The following is a 26,448-nucleotide window of genomic DNA, read 5'->3' as shown; positions in this document are numbered from 1 at the left end:
CATACCCTTCTGTGTGGCATGCACGTACCACTTCAAGCTGGCTCTGAGTACAGCCAGCTTTGCAGGACAGCATTTCTCTCTAGGTCAAGCTATAACAGGACACCCCCTAGACAGGAGACCTCCAGGGAACCTCAGAAACAGTTAAGACAAAGTATTGAGTGGGAAATGATTACTAAAAAGTTCTAAAGTAATTTTTTTGAAGAGTCATTCTTCTCAAGCAAAACATTAGGTGAGCTCTCTGGGCAAAGACACAGGGGAGAAGAGCAATAACAAGAGTGGGAGAGAAACTACTACACACAAATTCACCCAACAGGAATGGAACATGAAGAAAATCTTCATGTTTACCTGGGTAATTCTGGCTTCCTGAAAATTCCTGCCAGTTACTAAGGGAACATAATTCCATCTAGATCTTACTCTCCACATTGCTTGCTCAGCCTATCACCCTCCTACGCACACCTGCTCTCTACCGCATTTATAACCCACTCATTAATAACTGGCTTCAACCTAAGAGCTTTCAGAAGTTAGAATTCCCAGCATACCCCCAGATGAATTAAATCATAATTTGTAAAAATAGGAAACAGTTATCAGTAATTTTCAAATCTCCCTGGTAATTTATAGGTTGAGAATCCCTGGGATGATGCTGCTGCTGTTGTTGTTGATGATGTTGATGATGATGATGATGATGATGTATTTTTCAGTCTAAGTCTTGATCTATACTTCTATGTCCTTCCAGACCCCAGTGTAGCCTACTAATCCACAACTAACGAGATAGCAGTTACTCTAGTAAAGCAGTAAAAAAGAGGAGTGGTCCTACCCTGTTTCCTTAAAGAACTCAAACCAAGAACTATAGTTGAGACTTGGACAGAAAGAATATGTTGCATTTTCCTCTCCCGAAGCAATATAATGACCACTCCAGGCTGAGGCAGAAGACCACGAGACCATGAGGCAAGACTGTATAAGAAAAAAGAAAAAGAGTGAAAAGAGAAGAGGAGAGGCAAAAAAAGAGAGCGTCTTTGTGCTGTTTAAAGACAGGACAGGGCAGGGCAAGAACATAAAGGAAAAATAAAATGACAAAGAGTAATAGAAATGAGAAAAAAGAAGTAAAAATTTGTAAATATTATGACCCACAGACTGTAATGAGGCTAGTAGAGTTTCAGTGCTCTCTGTATCCAAGGCTCTATCACCTATTAGGGCCTCTATGACCTCATGCTGGAGTAGGTCACAGCCCAAAGTAGGCGGGCCTAATCTCTCTGGGCAGCTTGGGGGTTCCTGCAGCAGCCACTACCTTGCCCAACCCCTCCCACTCCCCACCATGTTGGTCAGTAGCCCCCACCTGCTAACAATGGATGAAGCAGATGCCACTTGGGCCCTCATCAAGGATAAGGTAGGTAAATTGAGAGGGCTAAGGAGAAAGTGGCAAAGTATGACCAGGCTGGGTCTTGGATGGTTTCTGTGTAGGAAGAGGTGGGAAATCTAAGACAAGAGTAGCAGTAGCAATCAACTTATAAAAGTCACAAAATACACCTGAATGAATGAGTAATGGGTGAATGAACAGCAGCAAATTTAAATGAAAACCAAAATCCATGAGAGGAAAAAGGAAAAAAAAAATGTGTATTTTCCATATTAAACCACCATCTTAGAGCAGAGCATCCAGCAGAATTGACGGCATTAACTCCCATTGCTCGTGAATATGCTAACCACAAAGGCAAGGGAGGCAGAAAAGGAGAGAAAGGGTCTTCCCAAGATTAAGACTAATTGGTTTCAACAGTGAAGTCTGTACCTAGACTAGACCTGCTAATGATTACATTATCATAAATGAGGTATTTCACTACAGAAAAGAAAAAAGAAAACTCTCCTTATATTATCTCATTGAATACCTCAGGGCAAAGATACACAGGATAAATGTGCCAACTTCAAGCACAACAGGGCACCTCTGAGTGCCCTGATTTCTTTCTTTCAATACAACAGGCCAGCACTTCAACACTGCTTTATGTTACAAAATAAGAGCAGAGCAGCTTCAGGGGTCATTGGGTAAATTCAGTGTAAGAACACAGATATGTGGAATCTGGGAGATAAAAGGCAGATAACTTGGAACTTCTGTATGGCTTTGCAATCTAGCATAACTGAGAGCCAGAAGGCTCAGCCAATGAAATCTATAATGGGTCAAAACTATAACAGCTAAGTTACTGACTACTAAAAAGGATCTTACCAGGTTCCCAGGTACTCTCATGAACTGGTCACCAAGCACAAATACGGCAAACAAAATAATAATAAGTAAAGGGCAAACCTAAGGAACTGGAAACCCTAAACAGATATTGGAACAATACAAAAAAGAGACATCACACACACATAGAAAGAATTATTCCTTGTAGCTACAGTAGAAAGAATGTAAGAGATAACTGTCCCTGCAAAAGAAAATGGACATCATAAGCCTGCATCTGTGTATCCATTTTTCCCTAATATTACCCATATAACCCATCACCTAGGCATGATCTTTGAAGATTCCTTTTTTTTTTCACATCCATGAAGAGACCAAGTTCAACCAATTCTATGTCTTCAACTCTTTCCCATTATGTAGTTCAGGAACTAAAATTGTGTTTTGCTTGCAATTATTGCAACAGTCTTAAGTTACTTCTCTTTCCTGCTTTATGCTTTTTTAAAAAATCAGCTCTCTTCTTCCTGGTCCCATCTTCCCACCATGGGCTTATAAGTGGCTTCCCGGCATCCCATTGGCCTCTGAATGAAAACAGTCATTTGTGAAAGGCATACACATATGACTTTCCATATCCTTTTTCCTGTGTGCCTTTCCTCTTCCTTCCTTAAATGCAAGTAATATGAAATTATGTGCTCCTAAATGTTCCTAAAGGTTCAGGGATTTTCCCTGGCTGACCATTCTGTCAGGAATGACTACTGCCCAACCTGTTAATTCCTCCAAAGCTCAAGTACTGCCACTGACCAAATTCCTTTGATCATCTCTCTATCAAAGACAAAGACTTTTAAATCATTTATCCTTGACACATCCTGTTATTATTTTACTTAACTACTATTCACATTTTTGTTCCGTCCATTAACCCAAGCTACATTGGTATAAAGACAAAGTCTCATTCTTTCATGTATCAAAGTATTTACCAAAATTTGGCACAAAATAAAACATTAGATTCTTCTACAGGGAACTGGGAAGTAAGAAACAGATCTGTTAGTATACTGTAGCAATGTACTTAAACAGTGAACAATAGTGGGTAGGTCAATTTAGACAACACAAGCTAACCTCTGACCTTAACTCAGCCCCTGACTTATAAACTGGCCACCTGCAGGTCATCGAGGAGCGTTTTGGGTCCAATGTAGTGGCAGTACCTTTCCTGTCGGATGCAGCCTACTATGATCTACTGGGCGTGTTAGTGAAACAGTCCCGTCCAGCCCACACCCGCCTGGCTTTGCCAGGTAGGCAGGGCAGAAGGGCACTGAAATCAGTAGGGCTGCTACCAAATCTTCTAGAACAGGCAGGGTCTGAGGGTGTCTTTGCCCACTGCACTCGGGAATACTCACCAAATGGCCGAGCCGAGACAGCCTATGAAGAAATGCGAATGATGGATGGGCAGCCCTGCAGGATTCGCCTACATATGGGAGGTCTGCGCAAGAAAGTTGCTTTCCTGCTGCTACCACCAGGGCAGGTGAGCCTACAGCAGAATCTTCCCTGGCTCCGAAGCACCCACAGCATCTACGTCATCTACCAGGTCTTCTCCTGCACCTGGCTGCAGCTAGGGGTTTTGCCTACAGCCCGTGAACCCCAGCTGATCCGGTTACAGCGGTCACTACCTATTGCTTTCTCCTGCCTCAAGTTTTCACTGCAGCCCAAGGGTGTGCTGGGACCACAGAAGTCTCTGACCAAAGACCCATTGCCCCAAGGAGCCAACTGGGTTAGACCTAGCCTTAGCATCATAACAACTCTGGTCCCCACATCAGTATCTGCTGATACCCATGAAGTTGCTGATGTACCTCCACCTGTCCCAGCCCCACCTACACCACCTCCCCAAGAAGGGCCAGAAGGCAGACCCACCAGATTCTCCCATAAGGGTCGAAACCCCTTCCGGAGGGGCCCCTATATGCTTTCAGGTACTGCTAGGGGAAATGAAGATGAGGAAGGGGAAAGGCCATTGGAGGGAGAGGGTACAGGAAACATAACCAAGGAATAGGTTCAGCAGCCCAGAGTTTGTACAGGACCTTCATGAAGGACTGAGGGAGCCAAGGGGAGGGTGAGGTGGAAGCATGGTCGTGGTAAGGTGGCGGGATGGAGGTGTTGTAGCACAAAGAATCAGAGGGAGGGACTAGGGAGGAATACCAGGGCATGAGTCAAGCTGTGACTATCCCCAACCCTAGCAGAGAACTGGCTCTTCAGCCCCCGCAACCCTCCACCAGGAGCCCAGGGTGGGGGCCCCGGGGACCCAGACCGGCACTCCATGTCCCTGCCCCTGCTTCAGGGTTTGTCTTCGGAGTTCGACAGCGACGAATGAAGCTGAGGCAAGAGATGCAGGGGCCAAGGCCCCTAAGATCTGGCATAGGGATACTGGTCCCCAATAAACATCAGCTGCTGCAGCCCCAAACCACCCTAGGCCTGTGTGCTTCTTCTTCTAGGGTCCAGAAAGATGAAGTCTCCATTTTCCCCTACGCATCAAGTCCTCTCACCTTCTAACAGTAAAAGGGCTATCTTGAAACCTTATCATCAGTGTTTTCACCAAAGAGAAAAATGGCCCTGATGATTCCCCCATCTATATACAATCTTCATAGGGCCACAGCCCCACAGATAAAGGGTGGCAAAGAAGAATGAGCACAGAATAGAGATTTCCCTTTTATACATATTGCAACAAGTTCTCATAAAACATTCATCTGGAATAAATTAAAAAGTCCATTTGCCACTGCCTCCAAACATAAAAAGGAGCCCGTGTCCTGGATTTCAGCCCAGGCCACAGAAGGCCCTGATTGTCCATGGAAGAAAACTAAGGATTGAGGGGCCCAAAGCCTGAGATGGGAGGAAGAGATACCTCCTCTGAAGTATCCAACAAGAAAGGCGAGGTGACAGCATGGGCCTGGGAGATGGCAGCCAACTCCTTGAGAAACTCAGGGAAAATGACTGCACAGTAGACAGCATTCTTGACTCGCAGAGCCTCACCTTGGCGCTCAGAAGCCCCGCCCCGGGGAAGTAGAACTGGAGTTGAAGCCCCTGGAGAGCCCCCACCTAGTCCAAGTCCTGTTCCATCTCGCCCAGGTTGAAGAACCTGCGCCGCCTGTCGGGCCCTGGTTGGGCTGTGTGCATGCCGCAGGAGTAATTCCCCCAAGGATGGCCTCCGGCTCCTCACTGGGAATAAACAGGGGTATCAAGAAAGTGCTGGGATCAGGGAACCTGCCTTAGTCTGAGGAGCAGATTCCCTAATCCCCTTAAATTCTTAAACTTCTCCCCTGGGATTCTGGAAGAAGGACAAGCTGGACAAGAAATGAACTGAAGTCCATTTCTTGTCTTGTTTCCAAAGATGACTGAAGATGAGCAAAGTGCTTTTCTTAGTCTCACACCCAAACCCAACTTGTTCAGCATTTCCCCCTCTATCAAGTCTCCTCAATAGCCAATATTTGAACTACTTTATTCCCAGCTACAACTCCTTCCTTCTCCATGACCCCTCCCCTAAGGAATTTAATCACTATTCTACCACCACCAAGATCGATTCCCTCAGTCTGATATGCCCTAACTTCTTGTTTCCTATTGCCCTCTAGAGCAGTAAGTCTCAACTTTCCTAATGCTGCAACCCTTTAATACAGTTTCTCATGTTGTGGTAACCCCAAACATAAAAGTATTTCATTGCCACTTCCTAACTATAATTTTGCTACTGTTATGAACTGAATGTAAATATCTGAAATGAGAGCTCCAAAGGGTCACAGTCCACAGGTTGAGTACCACTGCTTTAGATCTACATTCATATATAAGTCAACTACTACTTTGCTCTACCTACCTAGAACTGACCCACATCCTCTGCTCCTTCAATACTGACATATACAACTGTAGTTCAAAACTGCTTCATTCTTCACACTCTAGTGCCCATCAAGGGTCTACTACTACTTCATTACTCATCAGCCCTTGTCCTATACCTGCCAAGACCTCCCTCCCATTGGGTATACCCATACAACTTCATATTTGCTTAGACTGAACTGAGCTGTCTAAAATACTGCCCTCTGTCTAACTTTCTGGGCTTCTTCACTAGAGAGCCTAGACTCTCACCACCTATTCACCACCACCTCTCATATTGGTGACAGAGACAACATATAGACTTATTAACCTTTCATTCAGAGTCCTTCACAACCAGGGTCTCACTCACCAACCTCTTCTCAAACTCTCTAAACCACCCACCTTCCTGAAACCTAGCAGGCCCCTTCCATCTAATCTGTAGCTTTCTCTGGCTACAATTTACCATTCCTACCTTTTAAACCTAGCTCAGTTAACTCACCTGGGAGAACCCTGAAGACACCTGTGATATTCCCTACACTGACTTTCTGTTCCACTATCATTAACATCAATAATTTCTTCCCAAAGCTTCTATCTCCGGCACTAAACTATGAACTCAAGAACTTAAGACCGTCACATTTAATGTTTCCTTGTTTCCTCAACCACTGACCATATTTCACAAAACTCCCTTTCCATCTCTGCCCTATCACATGCTTCCTTTCTTTTCAAACTTCCTGGTCCTGACTGTTCTTCCTGAATCCCTTCTCTTAGTGCCAATTACCTGCAATTACTCATCACATGCAGATTTCTAAATCTCTCCTGATTTCTTAGTGTCTGAAAGATCAAACTTCTGCTCAGCCTAACTGCCACTCTAAAAACCACTCTTACTCCAGCTAAAGTTTTCCTGTCTTACCACCAAATGTTCCACAACCTTGTAAAACTCCCTATCCCAACTAAAATCTAAGATGTCTCCTGAATAAAAACAGAATACATCTATACCTACCTAATAGGCCTTATTATTTAAGGCCACATATCACATCAAGTTCTCACAATACCTCAACCCAATAACTTCCTTCTCCTTCCTTGTCCCTTGACCCTTATGCAGTTTGTGTTGATACTGCCAATTAGGCTCTTTTAATAAAACAACTATATTCTCTGACCCAAAGCCTGACACAAAAACTTGCTTTTCAACAACTCTTCAGTTTATGGTTCTTAACTAATGCTGGACAATGAAATATCTAGGGAGAATAAAGGAGGGTGATCAGTTAGGCCTCACCTAGGGAATCAGAGCGGCGGGGTGCAGGTCCTGCTGTAGGACCCTCAGCCCAGTCCAGCTTGCCACGGGCAATGAGGTACTTCTTGGCTTTGGATAGCAGAGCAGGGAAGTCCTCCTGGGAGGCCGCAAAGCTCTCAATCTTATTCTTCACAGAGCCCAGCACCTAGGAAGCACAACTTTATGACCTTTCTGATGGTTCCACAATTATACCGACCTTTCTAGTCCCACTGCACCTGGTCCCAGCCCACCCAAGGTCACTAGCTGTGGGCCTGGCCCACCACTGAGCCTGGACGCACCCATGCATGCATGCATCGCACACCTGCAGCAGGGACTTGACACTGGGCTGGAAGACCATGTTGGTGTTGAGCAGGAAAGAGCGGAGCAGGGGCTGGGGGTGACAGGCCAGCTGGGCCACCAGCCCCGTCAGCAGGAAGTTGACATAGACGGAGTTCTGCAGCATGTTCTCGAGTTTGGCAAAGAGCACAGCCATGAAGGGGCCTGGGAAGGGGGTGGGCACAAGGATACAAGGCCTGAACATAATGCACTCTGCTCATATTACTCCCCCAAACAAGACCCCACTAGATGAAAATTATATGTAAGTATCTGAGTATCAAATGACCTGTGACCAGTCTATCTAGTCAATTAAGGTAATCCAGATGCCAGCATTACAGACATTATAACTGATGAGTCGTTCTTAGGCTACAGAGTCAGAGATCTCATCTCAGATTTCAGATGTGTCCTGGGACAGGATAAGCTGAAAGCTCTCCAACATTTAGTTCCCTGTTTGTTGTAAAAATAAATATACCTACCTCATTATGATAATTAAGAGGACCAATGAGATATCAATGTCAAATATCCAGTACAAGATCTAGTAATTTTTTCCATTTGATTATAACCATAACCTATACTGTATTTCTCAGTTTTTAAGAAGCTTCACTCATGAATACAACAGAAGAATACAGAGAACCAAAACACAGAATCAGGTTCCAAGTAAGACAGAGTAACATGAAACTGGTCACAAAGAAAGTAAAAAAGAGCTGTAACACAGAAGAAACTATGAACTTCAAAGCAACTAGTAAGTTTTTAAGGAAACAGAGATAACATTAGCTCTGTCCTTCAGGAACAGGGAAGAGGGGTAAACTAGATCCAGCAGGAAAAGAATAGCTTAGTTGGGGCACAGAAAAGTGATTCAGGATAAGAAGGGATTAGCATTATGTTCTGGGAAAGATGCCTTGAGACATAACAAGACACTAGACCACTAAAGCCATCAGAGTATTTCTAATGAAGGATTTTTGGAGAAAAGAGATGTACTAGCAAGTATGATATCAGAATAATGAACAAGAGGTGGTGAATCCTGAAAAGTTTTATACTGCCATCTGCTGGAGGTGTTCATACAACTAGCCACAGCTCAAAAGTAATACTAGCTTAAGAGTCTAAACAAGATCTCTAACTTTTTCCTTCTGTTCATTCCCTGGGAGTACCTTGTAAAGGATAATATAAAGAGCACAAATAACTTTACCAAGAAGAAAAGGGAAAGAGGCACCAACTAATACTTCAAGACTGTGATAAAACCGTATTACCTCTTAAAAATACTGAGCAGGAAAGGAGTAGAACAGAGGCTTAAACGAATAGAAAGATAGTTTTCTATAGTCTTCAAGAGAAAGAATACGGCCCAGTGCTATAACAAGACAGTCCCAAACTTACCAAGATACACAGTAAATAAACTCGGTTATCAACAACTAGGATAGGTGGTGTCTTGGTCAACTTAAATCTTCTGTAACTCACTGATGATAATCCCAGTGTAAAGCTACCATTTGCTGAGTTTTCACAATGTGCCAATATAATATTAAGTGATTTTCATGAACCAATAATAGGTCCTAACTTAGGGTCTGCTTAATCCAAAGCCTGTGGTCTTAACTTTAGCAACTGTACTGCTTCCCAGATCGTCTTGCTGGGATGTACATTAGAGCTGGATAAAGGCTTGTCTTGCTCATAAACAAAACAGATCCATCCCAAAATCTCAGGTTAGGTCTAGCTTCAGGGGTATCAACCCAAAAGGCCTACCAGGGACACTCAGAGACATACTTTGTCATTTGCCCTCAAAGTGTTGCCAACCATCCAATCCTTATTAATCATGTCCTTAAAATAACTATATTGGATAGTCATGGCAGCTAAGAAAGTATAAGACAGTAGATGGAAGAAGTGAAATCAGGCCCTTCATTGAAGAGACAGAAAGTGCTGAGCAAGAAGGAAATGACTCTAGGACCATAAGAGACCTAGCAGAAGATTGAAAAATACACAGACTGGTGGGAATGGCACAAAACAGAGGTGCACCTGTGTCTTTCACACAGGACAGTACAAACATCGTCCATGTGGCTCAGATGTATTTTTCACCAAGCACAGAGCATCCTATTTACAAACCCCAGAAAATGGCCAGCCTAAAGGAAAAGGAAGAACATGCATCTAAGGACATACAAGGCACAGACATAAGTCAATATCCAAACAGCACAAGCATGGAAAGACATATCAACAAACATGAGGGCACAGTATGACATGATATGTATATAGAAGGGACTCAAGCAAATTGGATGACGGCTAGGCAAATACATGAAAATGGCATAGCCAAAAGGGTCTTAGAAATCAGCACAAACATGTTGAGAACATGCAAGAGTACACACAGTGAAGGCTTAGGTCAAATAGCTTACCAGTGAAGGGCTGGCTCGGCAGCTGGTGGAGAGTCCGCAAAGGGCTGCTGAGGAAGGGGCCGGGGGGCTCAGGAGGGCAGGTGAAGCTCTCGTAGGCCTCCTCCTCCTCAGGAGGTAGTGGAGGCTCTAAGGGAGGCTCTGAGCCAGCTCCACCATTGCTCAATGCCACCTCTAGCTCCTGGAGCTCTTGCCCAAAGCTCTCTAGTCCTGCCATGTCCTCAGAGGTACCCTCTAACAATTCCCTAACTCCTTCCTGTGGCACCAATCGTGGCACCAGACGAACCTTCTTGGCTCCTTCTGGCCATGGCCCTGGTACCCCATTGAGCTGGGGTGGGGGTAGGTAGCCAGGGGTATCCCCTACACCCACAGCTAACCCTCGACTCCCTAGGTTTTCCTCCTCTCCTTCCCTTACATTGTCCCTGTCTTCCTCTGGTAGTAGACTGCGTTTCTTAGTCCGAGAGCCAAGAGGGTTAGGCTCAGGAGGGGGGCGCTCGCCATCATAAGGGGCAGACCAGGTTCGGCAGGCTCGGACACAGCGGTCTACACCACGGCGAGCCTCACGCAGATATTCCAGGTAATTGTCTTCTAGCTCACCAGGCTCCTCTGCAGGACTGGGCCTTCGACCAGGGCTGGAAGTTGGAGATGCAGTAAGCCCTGGTGATCGAGGAACTGGACCTGGGGACTCAGAGCCACCTAGGCTCTGCTGCCGAAGAAACAGAGCCAGACGAGATGGTGTGGAGGGACGGGGCACCGTTACCACTGACGAAGAATCAACACTTGGGCTTCCAGGGCCTTTAGAGAAAAAAGAAAAATAAACTCAAGGAGACAGATCAAGACACAAGAGATCTAGAGACTAAAAAAGAAGAAAATGAGGAGGTAGAAATGGAACCATTTTGATAGCTGACTCTCCAATCTCTAGACTAGTTTTTCCTAATTCACCATCTCCCTCACCACCTTCATGAATGAAATTATACAAACAGAATACATGAGGAGGGCTAGTTCTTCCCAGAAGTTTACCCAGAATTTCTCTGGGAATGCTAAAGATCCTCTCTGCAAGACCACTCATTAATTTCTGTAGAGAAGGAATTACACTCATTGTCACCTTCCTCCCCTCACCCAAGCCCTGCTTTCTCTGTAGGCTCACCCATAACCCAGGCCATACCCGTGATGTCCTCCCTTCTCCCTGCCTCTCTGCTAGGCCCACCTCGTGCCCATGAGGCATGCTCTGGTCGAGGTGGGCTAGGGGCATGGTGCCGACAGCAGCGTGGTATTAGGGAGAGAAACTTGTCAGCTGCTCGTCCATAAAGATCCACATCACGCACAGCTGGCTTCTGGCTCAGCATCACATGGTTACATGGGACAAGATACCTGAAAGAGAGCAAAAAAAAAAAGAAAATAGGGTGATGAGGAAAGAAAGCATCTAGAAGAGCAGGCCAAGTAAACTAAAATGCTAAACCAGACTCCTCTGAGACACTCATAAGCAACCCCAATACAGCCCACCACCCCAACAAAACACTAGGCCCTGAGGGTCAGCCATCCCTCAGCCCTGCCCCCACAGGTACCTGAGAACCAGCTGCAGCAGAACATCCTCACAGCTGAGGTTCAGAAGGGTCCTGAAGAGACTCAGAGAGACCATGCAGAGCTGAGGGGGAAGGGGAGGGAGGGAGTCACCATAAGAGCTCTCTACCCTCCAAACTATTTACCATTCCCCCAACCCCTGTCCCAACTAACCACTCCTTGAATAGCCCATGTGCCCAGGTCTAGCACAGAACCAGTATATAAGTATTAACTAGATAAACATATAATCTTTGTGAACAAAACTTCACCATTCACAGATAAGAAATAGTCATGTGTCAGATCCACTGGAATTCTACAGACCATGTACATAACTGAAGACCAACATATTGATTCCATTAATGCTCCAATGAGACCCCAAGGAAACAGACACTAAGAAAGACTATTATAACAAAGTAAATAATTCAAAGGAAACTACAGCAATATGAAAGCAATATGATACCTGTCAGAATGTACTGTAGTCACCAGTACTTGAATGGTTACCAATAAAGAATCAGAGGGAACCTGGAAGAATCCCAACTGGGAAGTAAGTGGAATTATGAGTATGGAATCAGAGTCACCTCTCCAACACCAGTGTATCTCAGGAGGTGGGATAAAAAGCTCAGGGCAACTGACAGGAAAGGGAGAAAGTAAGTGGGTAGGTCAAAGCAGGAAAACATTTTGTTTTAAAAATGGAAGCCTTATTTCTGGCTAGACATAAATAACAGACATGCAATAAACTAAAACTCTCATTGCTCTGAATGCCTAGTGTTTTATGCTTTCTTTATGGCAAGTATATCAGATATCTTTGTCTTGTATAGTCTTGGCATTGCTTGCTAAATGGCTGTTAAAGAATTAAGTGGATCAATAACTGGAAAATGTTCACACTTAGGGCAACATAGATTTCCTAAATGACCATTTTTAACTAGCAATGAGAATTCAGACTCCTGAATAGTAGGGTGAGCAACAATGTAGTTTTTCAAAGACTTGATCATCAGAACCCATATAAGCATTTTACAGTCCAGAAGAGACTTTACAGATGTGATTAAAATTATGGACCCTGTGGGGCTTCAAAGTGTAGCTCAGTGATGAGTATTTATTTAGTATACATGAGGCCCTGGTTATGATATACAGCATCATGATTTAGAATGTAAGACTGTCTCACAAAAAGAAACAGAAAGAAGACTTAGGAATATAGCTCAGAGGTAGATTGGTTGCCTAGCACACACAAGGCCCTGGGTTTGGCTCACAGTACTGTTTCTTAGAAAGAACTGTAAAGAAAAGAAAAATTGGGAAAGGGGCTCAAAATATTGTAGGGATGTGACCCATAGTTGTTGGCTCTGAAGATGGAAGAAAGCAGTCAAGCTGGGATGGTCTTCAGCAGACAACAGAACAAAAGCCCAAATGTGTACTCCAGAATGAAAAACTAATGTTTTAAGTCATTAAGTCTGTGGTCATTTGTTTTGACTGCAATTAGAAACTAGCACAGACAATCAGGCCCACAAACAAGTTAGCCACAGTGGTTCACTTGAAGGCTCAAAAGCCAGGCCAACACACTATCTTAAAAAAGACCAGAAGGTGGAAATGAAAGCATCTATGTTTAACATGGGTATCCTACAATCAGAAGAGACCTAGTTACTATAAGAACCAGCAATCAAGAAGTAACAATCCAAGAACATGAAAAGGTCCTAAAACCCTTGGAAACTAACAGAAGTAAGTGCTAGAAACTGGAAACCATGAAAGAAAACTACAATAGATTAGGATGAAAGAATGGCAGATAATCACAAGGATAATAGAGGAATGTACCTTGAGGGAAATGAACTATCAGGGCAACCCATGGGGCCAGACAGACCTCAGACACAGGCATGCCCTACCTTTAAAATAAGGATAAAATATATATACCTTTATAAAATTAAGTGTTTGATATCTTTTTGATATACCTTTATAAAATTAAGTGTTTGATATCAGAAACATTCACCTTCTCTTCTCTCTCCTCTCTAGAATGCATTATTCCAATCTTCTCAATTCTCATCCCTCTCATTCTTTCTCCCTCTTGCTCAGTCCATCTCTAGTCATACAGATCTTTCAGTCCTAAAATACGTTATACTCATTCTCTATTACGTGCGCTTTGCATATTGGTCCCTCTGCCTAAACTATTATTCTTACTAAATATTCAAAAGATAACTACATCATCTTGGCATAACATCGCCTCCTCTGGGACATCTTCTCTAGCTAATCCATTCTTTTCTAAACTTTTCTACTTATTTATTTTAACTTACTTTGCACAAATAGTAACCTCAATTTTCAACTGTTTTAGTAACTTAATTTGTTACCTATTTTCTGCATTAAATAAGCGCTAATATATCAGCAACAATGACTACCATGATATACCCAGCATCCAGTGACCCAACAGGATGTTGTATCAATACAAATGTGCAGTCAGAGGGAATATAAGTAGGTGGACAGGTAGATTTGTGCCCTGATTATAGTTCAAATACAGTCAATCCAAAGAGGAGAGACTGCAAGCATACAAGGAACTAGACCATTTATTAGTACAAACACAAACCCAAAGCACTCTTACATCAGCCACAGTTAACTGAGGGAGTGATAAACAGCTTACAGGAACTATGAAGCCATACTACATCGCAAGCACTGTATCACGGCAAAGCCTAGAGCCCTGAAAGATAACTGTGCTGCAGATGCACATAGTATGAAAACAGGAAAGTAAATTAAATTCTTTAATCAAAATGGCTGAAAGTTTAGTGCTACATAGTTCCAGCTTGAAGTGACTGCAGGAGTCAAAACCCAAAAGAGAGCAGGAACACTCTTGGACAATAGAGATCAGAGAAAGATGGCTCACCCAGGTAGTAAGCCAGGACAGAGTTTAAGAGCCATACCCGGGAGTTGCTGCCAATACGGGCAACGAGCGTGTCAAGGATGGTGTGGGTATCATGCCGATGTAACAACAGGAATCGGAGGAAGGTACGGAGCAAAGCAGGCTCTGAGATGCTCCGCAGGAAAAGTTCCAGATAGGCGGTACTCGCAATCATCTCCTCCACAGAGGTCTGGATGAAGGGAAGAAAAGGTTGGACACTTATGTTTTCCCTGCACATATAATAATTTCTATTCCCTGGATTCTAGAAAACAAGAAGTATCAGGAAGGGAAGAACACTACCCACTGCCTTCCTTCCACATAAGTCCTTTCACTGGTCAACCACCCTCCAGACAAGGTACTCCTATGCCTCACCACCTATCATCCTTACCTTGTGCAGGGCAGGGCCCATGACAGGCACCAGGAAACCATTGTGAATATAATCAACCAGCTGCTTCTGCACCAGAGGGTGAGCTACCTAGATGGAACAAGAGAGAAGGAAGAGATTAAGACAAGTCCACTGCCTGGAAGGGAAAATAATAATATAATATAGGCATAACGCCAGGAAATGGACACTCTTACCCCAACTTCCCAAAGGAAGTCTTTCATCCTACCTGAATGACTGCATTGCAGAACTCAAGGGAACTCATGAAGAGTGCAAGGGCAGGCACTCCTATCCAGTCTTCCCGGCGCAAGCAGTGCCAATCATCCCCTGGAACCTCAATCTTTCGAGGCAGTGAGGAGTACAGGGCACTCAGCCCTGTGGCCAGCACCTAAGGAGGGTTACCAAATGCTCAGATAATAAAACAAGAGGGCTTTGGGAGCTAACTAAGATTTTTATGGGAATACAACTAAGAAAGTACCAAGGTATGTATTAAGTTGCCATGTATCAGAACCTCACCTACAACACCTGCCCTATCAAGCTATGCTCATGTTTCTTCCCCATTCCAACACCAGGAGTTGCCTTCAAATCTAAAGTAAAGGGCCCTCCTTGATACCTAGCCTTTCCACATCACCTGGATAGGATGGATGCTGTCCAATGTTCACATGCCTCACCCTACCCCCCATCCTAGGGTTTGCTAACCGGGCAGAAGTAAGAGTGATCTGCGATGTAGCGGCCCACAGTGGGGCTCCCATCTGACAGAGCCATGAGCAGAAGTAAAGCATCACGGGCCTGCTGGCCCAGGGTGCCTTCTCGATGGACAAAGGGGACAAGGCGAGAAAAGAGGAGAAGACGTGGAGCAGCTCCAGGCTCTGGGGGTGGCTGCAAGAAGAACTCGAGTAGTGAAGGCTCCCGAGCAACACACACGCACAGCTGGCTGAGAAGTAGCACCAGGCCTTCATCCAGTGCTGGACTACTGGGCACAGGGCGGCCACAGGCATCCAGTAGGGCAAGCAGAGCCTCTCGAACTGGCCCATGCCGCAACAGAGGTTGGCGAGCTTCGCTCACTAGCATTTCAAATAGTTTCAACTGTTCAGCCCGCCGTTCTTCAACCCCATCCCCAAACTCATCCCACTGCAACTGCCATGTCAACACTCGGCTCAGCAGATCTTCACGAAGAGCAAACTCTAGCAGGGGCCCAGGGCCTGAGGGGGCTGAAGGAACCGCTCGATCCTCTGCCAGCAATGTTAGCATTTGGTACGTGTGGTTTCTCACAGCACTGAGATCATCTGCACCTCCAGCAGCTGCCCGAGGGCCTTGCCGCTCCAGGATTCGTACCACCTGAGGCAAAGGACAGAAAACAGGGTGATGCTACAGTAACTGAATGGGGTGATAAAAACATCAGACTCAGAAGGTTATAACTACTGAGGTGAGTAACAGACTAGGTATTTTGTCATGGAGTCTCCTACCTGGGACCAGTGATTCTTGAAGACCATGAGGCATGTCTCAGGGTCAGCCATGACAGGGGTCTGTAGACTGGCCCCTTGTGGTACACGGTGCCCAGGGACGCGGGAGGCCAGCCTGCTCAACCAGTTCATCTTCTCCATGAGGCAGGCTGGACAGGGCCAGCAGCCAGAGGACTACACTCTGAGAATGTACCAGCTGGAGGCTTTCTCCACTTCTGTCTCCAATCTGCTTCATCCGGTCTGTAGGAGCCAGTAGCTGGCCACAGAGCCACAGATTACACCCAACTAGAGCAGTAGCAAGCTCAGAGTTCACTGTCCAGTCCAGTGTTGCAAGTCTAATTCAAAGGGAGAAGATGAAAATGATAAACAGCTCACTTCTCTTGACTTCCCTAAAACAATAACTCAGAAGCACTCCACTGAAAATTACACAAATTACACAACTCCACACAGTACATGCAACATATATGCCCAAAATAGAATGCATAATTTCTACCACCAAACTTGTAGCTTCCTCAACCTTTTCTATTTCACTAAATGTCACAAACATTCACCTATATGCTTAGATCAAAAGCCTGGCCATAGTCCTTGTTTACCCTCTTCCTTCCAATATCTAATTCATTCAACAAATCTTGTCATTCCAGAGCATTAGGAGTTAAAAGCCAGCTTGGACTACATAAAGTTTAAGGTAAGCTGAAGTGACATAGTTAAGACTTTGTCTCAAAAAGAAAATAACAGGGATAAAAAAAGTATAAAAAGAAAATAACAGGGATGAAAAAAGTATAAAAATAAAATTATATCTATTATAAGTTTCCAATGTAGCTTTCTTTGAGACAGGCTCTCAATATATGAACAGGCTAGCTTTGAATTCACTATGTAACCCTCAATTCATCATTCTGGCCTCAAACTTACTCTTGCCTCACTACCTCACCCTTACCAACGCTGTGTTTAGAGATGTATGCCACCCACCATACCTGGCTTATAGTTCTATCTTTGCATCATGAGAGTTTATTCTCCATTCAGCAACCATATTATTTTAAATCTAGATTTTACTAAATCTCTCCTCTGTTGAATAGCCTTCAATGGCTTCCTATCACACTAGTCAGTCCTAATTTTTTACCTTATCCTACAGAAGCCTATACAATGTAATTACTACAAACTTCTGTCAGTCTCCTCCTCATTGATGCTTTAGTCACACAAGTCTTAAATATTCCCTGTGTCTAGAATGTTCTCCAGCTCTTCCCCTTGCTCTCAACAATTCTATTAAGTGCTATCTTCTCAGAGAAGGCCTCCGTTCTCAACAATTTTCTAAACAGCTTATCTTCCTACCTTCACTTTCTAGTTCATAATCCCTTAAAGTTTCTATTATCTGAAACCTATCTATCTTCTCTAGCTAGCTATCTTCTCTACCAAGAAATTAGTTCTTGGAGGGCAGGATCTGCCTATCTTATTTACTTTTGCATCCTTGGTGGCTAAAATAGTATCTATTTGTTGAATGACTGAATAAATACCTGCTCAATGAATGAACAAATAGATAACATATACCAAAATAGCTATTGGCTCAGACCATAACCCACAGTTCCTTCTCCATCATACCTAACACCTCTTTATCAGTATTGTCACTAAAGAGCAAAAACTCATCACATAATGTGGCTCAGCTGTGTTTCCTCTTTAGATTCTAAAGGAGCTGAAAGAACCCAGAAATCTGAATCAAGTCCCACACTTTGACCTAAGGTTATATTAACCAACACGTCCTTTCATCCATTTCATCACTTAGAACTAAAGGAAGATGGCAACTGTGCTGAAGGACATCTTTTGTAGAAATGATCTTATACAGGGAAGGGCCAGTCCTAAAGATCAGGAAAGGCATACTCAACTGATTAATTCAATGTATAATACTGATAAAGTACTGGACATTGTACTAAGCATTGAAAATACAGGTAACAAATGGGTAGGATAGGCAAAATACCTAGAAATTTTGCAAAACTGTAATAGAAGAGTGAAGAGATACAACTAACTTTGCCTGGGATGCTGTAAAGAGGGCTCCACAGAGATAGTATCTGACTTAGGTCTTTAATGATAAACTAGTTACATGAGGAGCTTTCTTCATATCGAGAACAATAAAGTCAGGCAAAATGGCTCCCACCTTAAAATCCCAGCACTTGGGAGGGCAGGGAGGAAGATCAAATTAGGCAGGTGGCAAACAGCTGGTCTAGAATATAACTGAAGATAATCTGCCTCTGGATTTAAACCAAAAGTGAAAACAGTAAGACATGGCACATCCAGAGGTGAGCAAAAGAGGTGATTAATGAATCTAACACTGGAGACTTGGGAACACCACTGATTGTCTTGTAACACATAGGGAAATTATGCTTCACAAAAGGTGATAAGATCAAGCATAGCACACACCTGAAATGCCAGCACTCAGACTAAAGCAGGAGACTACCAATTCAAGGCCAGCCAAAGCTATATAGCAGGTCCCCAACTAGCTCAAACAAAAAAAGCATCCCTCTAAGTCAGAGGGAAAAAACCAAGATGGAAGAAAGGGGAAGACAAAAAAAGGACAGACAACAGTTTTAAGCATGTTAAATTTTGAGACACTTAAAGAATACTTCAAATATCCAGAAAATGGGCTAGGAATGCAGCCTCATTGGTAGAGTACTTTGTCCAACATGCACAAAGCCCTGGGTTCAATCCCCAGCACCACATAAGCCAGGAATGATGGTGCACACCTACAATTCTAGCACTTGGGAGGTGAAGAAAGACAGGATAGAAGTCCTAGATAACCTTCAACTACAAAGTGAACTTAAAAGCCAGCCTGGGTTATAAGACTAGCAAAAAACATAAATATAAAAAAAAAAAAAAGAAAAAGAAAGAAAAAGAAAAAGAACATACTTCAGTTCAGAGTGAAATTAAACTAGAGCTATAAAATTCAGGAGCTGCCAGTTCATAAGTGATCAATGAAGCTGCGAATGAAGCTAAATGCAAAATCTTTTTAAAAAAATAAAAATAAATTTAATAAAAACAGGATTTAGGAAAGCAGAGTGTGGTATCTGAATGAAAATGGCCTCCACAGACTCATAGGAAATGACACTATTAAGAAGGTTTGGCCTTGTTGGAGTAGATGCTGCCTCATTGTTACTGGGATTGAGCTTTGAGCTTTCCAATGTTCAAGCCAGACCCAGTGTCTATCTCTCTTCCTGCTGTCTGCCAATCCAGATGTAGACCTTTCACTTTGAGGTTCTTATCTGCCTGTACACCATGACCATAATGGACTAAACCTCTAAACCTGTAAGCCAACCCCAATTAAATGTTTTTCTTTATAAGAGTTGCCATGGTCACGGTGCCTCTTCACAACAAAAACCTAAACTAAGACACAAAGAGAATTCATTGACAAAGATTTAGCCAGATAAAATCGCATCCCTATAATCCCAGCACTTGAAAAGCTGAGGGGGGAAGATTGTCAGTTTGAGGCTTGCCTGAGTTATATAATAAAGTAATTTCTCAGAAAGAAAGAAAGAGAGAGAGATAGAGAGAGAGAAAGAAAAAGAAAAAGAAGAAAAAGAAAAACAAGATAAAAAATGCCAGGCATGGCAGTATATGCCTTTAATCCCAGCACTTAAGAGGCAGAGGTCTGTGACGTCAAAGCCAGCAGGCACTATCTACATGGAGAGCTCCAGACCAGCCAGGGGTACATAGTGAAATACTGCCCCTCCAGAAATAACACACACACATATATCCATTCACACCCCCAATAAAGACAGGGAGGTAGTCAGAAATTAGAGACGTCTAAGAAACAATGATCTAGAAACCAAGGAATGGATGTTTCAAGAAACTGGAGATTGCTCGTAATCCCATAAAGAAAACAAGTAGAATGAAGATGGAAAACTGTTCACTGGTTTTATTTAATTTTTTTTTTTATAATCTTAGAAAAAGTTAAAGAATGCCTGAGAGTCAAAGTATAAAATATACTTTAACAAAATTCAGTGACAAAGAGAAGGATGAAAACAGGGCCATTTGTGTAGAAAAAATGGGGAGGTGGGAGTCAGAATGAATTGAATGCTGCTGGCTCAGGCCTGGGAAGCTGAAACAGGAAAATCACAGTGAGTTCTAAGCCAGCCCCAAGGATGTTTGTCAATTAAGAAAATAAGTCTGAAGAAAGGAAAAAGTTAATATGGATAAATAAGGAATACGATATCTGAGGGGGGAAAAAAGAGCATATACTTTTAAAAGAAAGGAAGACAGCAGTACAGGATGAGTGCCCACCTCAAGTAAATATAAATGCAAAGACAGAGGGAAGCATCTACTACCTCACCACCCTCCCATCCTTCACACCCCACCCTCCCACCCCAGCCTCAGCCTGCCCCCTCCCCGCAAGCAGGAGACTAACAGTAAGGGAAAAAGAAGTGAGAAAGTAAAGCCACAGAATGGATGCTCACTCTTTCACACAGCATTCTATAAACTATCAACAACTGCACATGCTAGTGGCTAAGAACAGAAAAGATGCACTGGAAACAGTACTTACTCATATGAAGTCGGAAGGATCTGAGGTCCCAGGCGAGCACAGGCTGAGAAACAAAGCCCACAGTTATACGATAAAACTCTTCCCTCTTACTGATATTAGCCTTTGATACTGTATCAGCCTCTGCTGGTTTCTTTAATCACTGCCTATACCTTTGTAAATATAGTCCCATTATTAATTAAATTCTTATGAAACCCAGCCTGAGCCATCTGCCACCTGCCACCTGCCAAGGAGCTTGACTGATACAAGAATACTCACTGTTTACAGAGTACTCGCTACAACATATCTCATTTGAGGACTGAAAACAAATAGAAACCTTATGCTTGGAAAAGAATAACACAAATAGTAGGTAAGGCTTGAGCTCTGAAATTCCTCAAACAAAAGTCTAAATCTCAGTGTACCATCTTTCAACTGTGTGATATTAAGTAAATCACAAATCTGAGCTTGTTTCCTTGTCAAAAAATTCCTGACAAAGTAACTATTCTTTTTAAGAAGTAAATGAGGTAACAGCACTCCAGGCAAAAAGCCAATCCTCTGTAAACTGTTTCTTTGCTCTTTTCCTTTCTGGTCCTGTATGACAGGGTGCTCACACCTCTGAGATAAGAGGTCTAACCTGCTCTAAAGTATGTCCTGGGCACTCAAGCCCCAGGAAGCTCAGCAAAATAAGCTTTTCATGTGTCTAAACCAAAACCCCTCCAGGTTTTGGAAGATTAACAAACTGTTTCTATCATGCAATATCTGGGGTACCCAGTCTTCCTCCCCTCCTTAACCACTACAAAGTACCCTTTTCTCACTACCTCCTGTGAACCTTAACAAGAACCACAGAAAATCAGCATCTTAGAAGTCAAAACTGAAATCTAGGCCCTGTTCACATGCTGAAAAAAAAAAAGATTTAAAAAGGTCTTTCCTTGATATTCCTACCACCTATTTAAACTCCTGGCAAAGAAGCAGAACTGCCATGGAGTTATGATGCCCTTTGTCCTAGAGCAAAGTCCAAAGAAAAAGATAGATTCCTCTGTCTTCCCTGATTTACCTTAAGGCTAAACCACTAGGCGAATAGGGAAGCAGTAGTTGACTTCTCCAATCTACACACAGCCAGGATCAGCCACTCACCTCAGGGTCCAAAACACAATACAGCTTTATAGGGCCCCACAGCAAAAGGTGTCAACCAACCTTAAAACAGCAGAGACAGGAAGTGACTCAGCTTCAGCTTCTCTTAAGAACCTTTGCCCTGGGAGAGGCAAAGAGAAAGAAGCAGGAAGGGAGATAGATAGATAGATAGATAGATAGATAGATATAGATATATATAAACTTTACCAGACAAGGAGAGACCAAATATATATACACACACAAACTTTAGCAGCCAAGGAGAGACCAAATGACCTTCCAAGAAGAAACCTCTTCCTAAACAAAACTGATTTTTGGCATAAGGCTTTTGGCCCAAACACACTGAAAGTGGAAAGACCTGATTAAACGTGTAGAAATGAGGGGGGTGTCAAGGGGGCCTGTCTCAATAGTCTATCTGGAGCTCAACTCATACATACCATCCCTGCTTTTCAATGTCTCAGACAAATAGGCTTTCAGGATACAGCCCACCTCTCCCCATACCAACTGGGCCTCTTACAGGTATCTCTTCATCTCAGTGGATGGTCATAAGGCACAAAGTGAACTGCTAGTCACAGTGACTGTCTTTACAACAGTGAACTCCTCAGTGTCACACATGGTTATCTCTACACCTGTTCTTTGAGGATGACAAAGAGGAAGTCAAAGACTGGGTGAAATTGATCCTAAAGGGTAAGAAAAGTTCACTGGGCAGAGAAGAAAAGATGTTCCTAGAAGAGGAAGCAGCTTTTACAAAGATTCCAAGGCTAGAAAAGTAACATGTTTGTTAGAGAACTGTGAACAATTTATTCAAGCTAGAACACAGAGGAGGAAGTGGCAACAGACAAGGCATGAAGAGGTGAGTTGAGGCCATATTAAGGAAATTGGATGTTGTCCTACAGGCTACAAAGAGCCAACTTTTTTAAGCAGCATAGTTTCATGATCGAATTTGTATTTTTAGAAAGATCATTCTAGGAATAGGCAAGAAAAGATCAACTTTTAAAGCAACAGACTTTAAAAAAAAATAGGTAAACACCAAGGAGCTGAGGACTCAGGCAAAAGTTGGTGATGATGTGGCAATGGAGATAACAGAGGGAAAGTATTGGTCATCTTAGTGACTGACCAAATTTAGGAGGTAAAGGAGCAGAAAGAATAAAGGATGACACCAAAGTCATCCTCTGGATTGATATGAGGGCAGATGGTTGCAAAAAAATGGGTCATTGGGGCAAAAAGACTAAGTTCTGTTTCAGGCATGTTAATTCAAAGATCACTGTGGAGATTTATGCATAAGTGCATATATATATTTAGAACACAGAGACTGAGACAGATAAAAAGAAATTATCACATCATTCTGATTTTTCTTAATATATTTTCACATTCTCCCTTTAAACTAAAACTTTTTCTCCCCTAACCAGAATGAGAATTCTATGCAACTTCATAGGACTACAACTTATTTCTATTGTTATCTTATGGGACTGAATTCACAACAAGAATTTGTTGAAAGAATAAATGAATGAATTTGTTTTCCTAGCCCTCACTAAGAGTGCACACACCACCACAAAAATATTTCTATCACTACAGCATCCTCATCCATGTTTCATCCTCTCAGACCTACCACTCCTCTGTAGATCAAAAGTCAAAATCCATTGTAATTAATGTTACTATGGCAACAAAAAGTTTAGTATAGCAAACAAAAAGCTTTCCAAATTCTGTGCTTTCTCTAGTAGAACCAAGAATTTATACAGATCCTAAGAATGCTCTAACATGCCAACCATAGTAGTGAACACCTTTTACCCTAGCACTTGGAAGGCAAATGCAGGCAGATCTCTGTGGCCAACCAAGCAACACTGTGAGACCTCATCTTGGGGGAGGGGAGAGAGGGACAAAAAAAAAAGGAGTGGGGGAGGAGAGAAAGGCAAAGAAATTCTCTAACATGTGATTAACATAATTATCAGTAATACGCCCAATACTATACATACCCATTCCATGTCATTGATACAATATTAAACAAAGCTCTCATCCCTATGACATGCTCATGCCCCTTAATTTTTTTGTTAATAGAACAATTACAAATTATAAAGAAATACTTCTTGCAGGTATGAGGTCCTCTATTTCATCACTTTTCCAATACATAATGTGTCCTTTGCCCATACTGCCTTTACTTTCTATTACAAATCTTCCTTCCTCTAGTCACTAGCACTATGAAGATGCCAAACTAACTTGTTTTATCACTCTACCCTGTGAAACTGCTAGCGTCTGAATCTGATTCCTCATCTCTAAAATTCCTTCCTTTGCCTACTTCACAAGGTATCAACATAATTTCAGCAAATTTTAAGGATGCTATGTAAAGCATGTCACTTTGATTTTATAATGAATTAATATAATATGTAAGCATGCATGCTATTCAGATATCTAAAGTTACATAAAATTACTATATAAGTACATGGTTCTTCAACCTAAAACAACACACACACCACTATCATTCTGAATGTCAGGATTTCATAAACCAGTAAAAATATTTATTTTTTAAAAAGGTGATCAACTTTTTATTTTCATCACTTTCTTTAAACCTACCATGTACTTTACCACTAATTATTTCTCCAGTGAAAGAGCAAAGAGCACCTTAACACCAAAAAAGAACAATAATATTAGAATAAGTTACCCCTGCCCCTCTTTTGGCAGTGTTGGGATCAAACTTATGGTCTTGAATATGGAAGGGCACTCTCCCACTGAGCCACTCCCCCAGGATATAACTTTATTTTTAGTTCTTTCATCCTGTCTTATACAGATGAACGCTACCATGGACTGGATCCACAGGTCAGTGTTTGGGAATCATTACTACAACCTGTTATGCTTGTCGGTCCTCAAAAGTTCTGATTATCTGGCCAGACATATCATTATGAAGAAGGCCTCTTTGGTCTCCAGAGAGAAGAAAATATACCACAAGATAAAATAACTAGCTCTGAAGCTGAGATTCTTTAACAGAATATAAACTGAGGCTGCCTCAAATTCTCTAGGGATAGTCTTCATAGAAAGACCTAAATATTGTTATGGGTAAAGGAGGTTCAAGATGCCTCAACTACATAGCCGACTGTCAGATCATAGAGAAGATCCAGAGACGTGAAAATGGTCATATCACTAGTGAGACTAACCCCAAATTTCATGTCTGTGTGGATAAGGAGATGGACTTATAAAATACAAATAAAATGAACTTAATTATAGGATGCAGAGGGAAATATGAGCTGTAAAATAGAGAAAACTTTTCAGGTGGTCAAAGTGTTTGGCATCTTGATTTCACAAATATGCACATATGTCAAAACATGTACACTTAAAGTATAAGCACTTACTGTACAAAAATTTGCTTCCACAAAGTCATGGTTTTTTGTTCCTGCTTTTCAAACTCCTAAGAAGAGCAAACCTAAACACAGTGCTGCATATGACAAGCCATGTGACTTCCATGAAAGCAACAGGGAAGGAGGAATGTAGTAAGGGTGCCCAGAAGCAGGCAAAGAGAAAATATGGGTAGTTCTCTCTCTCCACCTCTCAAAACACAAAAGCAAACTTCCTGATGGCCTCATTTTAAAGTCTGCCTTACAAAAGCAGAACCTGAGAAAACTGTGGTTCCATTATTACTCTGTAGATGACTAAACCTCAAACATTTTCCTTATCACAGTTACTGTTGCTTATGATGCTGTTTTGTGTGTGGTGTTTGGGGTTTGTTATTGTGGTTCTGGGTTTTTTGTTTGTTTGTTTTTTCTCCTCTCTCACTCTCTAACATATCTATGGGCACAGGACGGTCAAGTGCACAACACTTGCGCCCGGACTTTACTTGATCTTAAACTATTGCTCACCCTGGACAGGGCATCCAAGGAGGCCCCACAACCAACCTGAGCTCTCATCTCACCCTCAAGCCCCTTTCCTCCTTTGCCCTGCTTTCAACTGCTACACCAAGGCACAGCCATCCCACGCTGGTTCCCGCCTTGGCCTCTAACGCTCCCCATCCCCGCACAGGCCTTACCCCCTCAACTCTTGTCCCAGGACGTCCCTCACCTTTCCAAGCTCAGCGAACCCACACCCTTTGCAAACGGTGGTTATGAGTTCCTTCAACTGGGCCCTTCAGAGCTGGGCCCAGGTTCCCCTCCAGCGGGCTTCTTCCTGGTGCACAGCACCTAGGCTGTCCCCTGCCCCCCTACCTCAGACGTTCGCAGCCCCTCACCACCTGCCAACCCTTCACCCTGTCCCTTCAATTCCCAAACCCGGTGCCGTCATCCCGAATCCCCTCGGCACCTTGCGCCTCTGCGCGCGCCGCGGCCCACGCGTCTCTTTCGCTTGCACCACGCCGCCCTGCCCGGGCCTGTCGGCGGCCGGGCTAGGTGAGTTCAGGCCGCCACCATCGCTCTTCAGGCGAACCAGCCGCGCCCCGCCCCGCGCCACACGCAGCCCGCGCCCCCGCGCACCTCACGCAACCGCCCAGTGACGCACGGCTGGGCAGCGGCGTGCCAGCTCATTGGTCCGGCCAGGCCCCAGCCAGAGCGTCGACGCCCGTTTCCTGGCAACGGCCGAGCGCAGGGGCGGGATCTCCGT

The 26,448-nt window shown here is 43.3% G+C and overlaps 2 protein-coding genes across 5 annotated transcripts; one reads left to right on the top strand and one right to left on the bottom strand.

Annotated features, from left to right (window-relative positions):
• Window positions 1–1,312: 1,312 nt before the first annotated feature.
• On the top strand, window positions 1,313–4,511 carry CUNH11orf42 (chromosome unknown C11orf42 homolog). Its single transcript, XM_029479457.2, has 3 exons — window positions 1,313–1,384; window positions 3,315–4,113; window positions 4,378–4,511. Exons 1-3 carry the CDS (start codon window positions 1,313–1,315, stop codon window positions 4,509–4,511), a joined length of 1,005 nt encoding a protein of 334 aa, XP_029335317.2.
• A 322-nt stretch (window positions 4,512–4,833) lies between these two features.
• Window positions 4,834–26,300, bottom strand: Fhip1b (FHF complex subunit HOOK interacting protein 1B). Of its 4 annotated transcripts, none has more exons than XM_021166860.3 (13): window positions 26,152–26,288; window positions 20,767–20,809; window positions 16,248–16,579; window positions 15,481–16,119; window positions 15,011–15,169; window positions 14,788–14,874; window positions 14,422–14,589; window positions 11,533–11,612; window positions 11,133–11,338; window positions 9,971–10,762; window positions 7,585–7,763; window positions 7,266–7,428; window positions 4,834–5,353 (listed from the first exon to the last, which is right to left on the bottom strand). In XM_021166860.3, exons 3-13 carry the CDS (start codon window positions 16,383–16,385, stop codon window positions 4,995–4,997), a joined length of 2,970 nt encoding a protein of 989 aa, XP_021022519.1. In that variant the 5' UTR covers window positions 16,386–16,579; window positions 20,767–20,809; window positions 26,152–26,288; the 3' UTR covers window positions 4,834–4,994. The 4 variants fall into 4 exon arrangements, with proteins under 4 accessions (XP_021022519.1, XP_029335316.1, XP_029335314.1 ...); XM_029479456.2 differs by having other exon boundaries at window positions 10,565–10,762; XM_029479454.2 differs by having other exon boundaries at window positions 11,175–11,338.
• Between the last annotated feature and the right edge of the window lie 148 nt (window positions 26,301–26,448).

The sequence above is a fragment of the Mus caroli genome, unplaced genomic scaffold (assembly GCF_978045245.1).
Source record: "Mus caroli unplaced genomic scaffold, Mus_caroli_1 scaffold_8, whole genome shotgun sequence".
NCBI lineage: Eukaryota > Metazoa > Chordata > Mammalia > Rodentia > Muridae > Mus > Mus caroli.
The sequence above is the reverse complement of the archived record's forward strand: the minus strand, read 5'-3'. Positions and strand labels throughout refer to the sequence as shown.

Coding starts and splice junctions, on each gene's coding strand:
- Fhip1b (XM_021166858.3), bottom strand. CDS start 16,385: ATGGAGAAGATGAACTGGTTGAGCAGGCTGGCCTCCCGCGTCCCTGGG. Junction 11,613..14,421: donor GTATTGGCAGCAACTCCCGG/GTATGGCTCTTA, acceptor CTTCCCCCTCAG/CTCTGCATGGTCTCTCTGAG. Junction 11,339..11,532: donor CTGCTGCAGCTGGTTCTCAG/GTACCTGTGGGG, acceptor GCTCTCTTTCAG/GTATCTTGTCCCATGTAACC.
- CUNH11orf42 (XM_029479457.2), top strand. CDS start 1,313: ATGTTGGTCAGTAGCCCCCACCTGCTAACAATGGATGAAGCAGATGCC. Junction 1,385..3,314: donor GGGCCCTCATCAAGGATAAG/GTAGGTAAATTG, acceptor GGCCACCTGCAG/GTCATCGAGGAGCGTTTTGG. Junction 4,114..4,377: donor GGGCCCCTATATGCTTTCAG/GTACTGCTAGGG, acceptor CCCCAACCCTAG/CAGAGAACTGGCTCTTCAGC.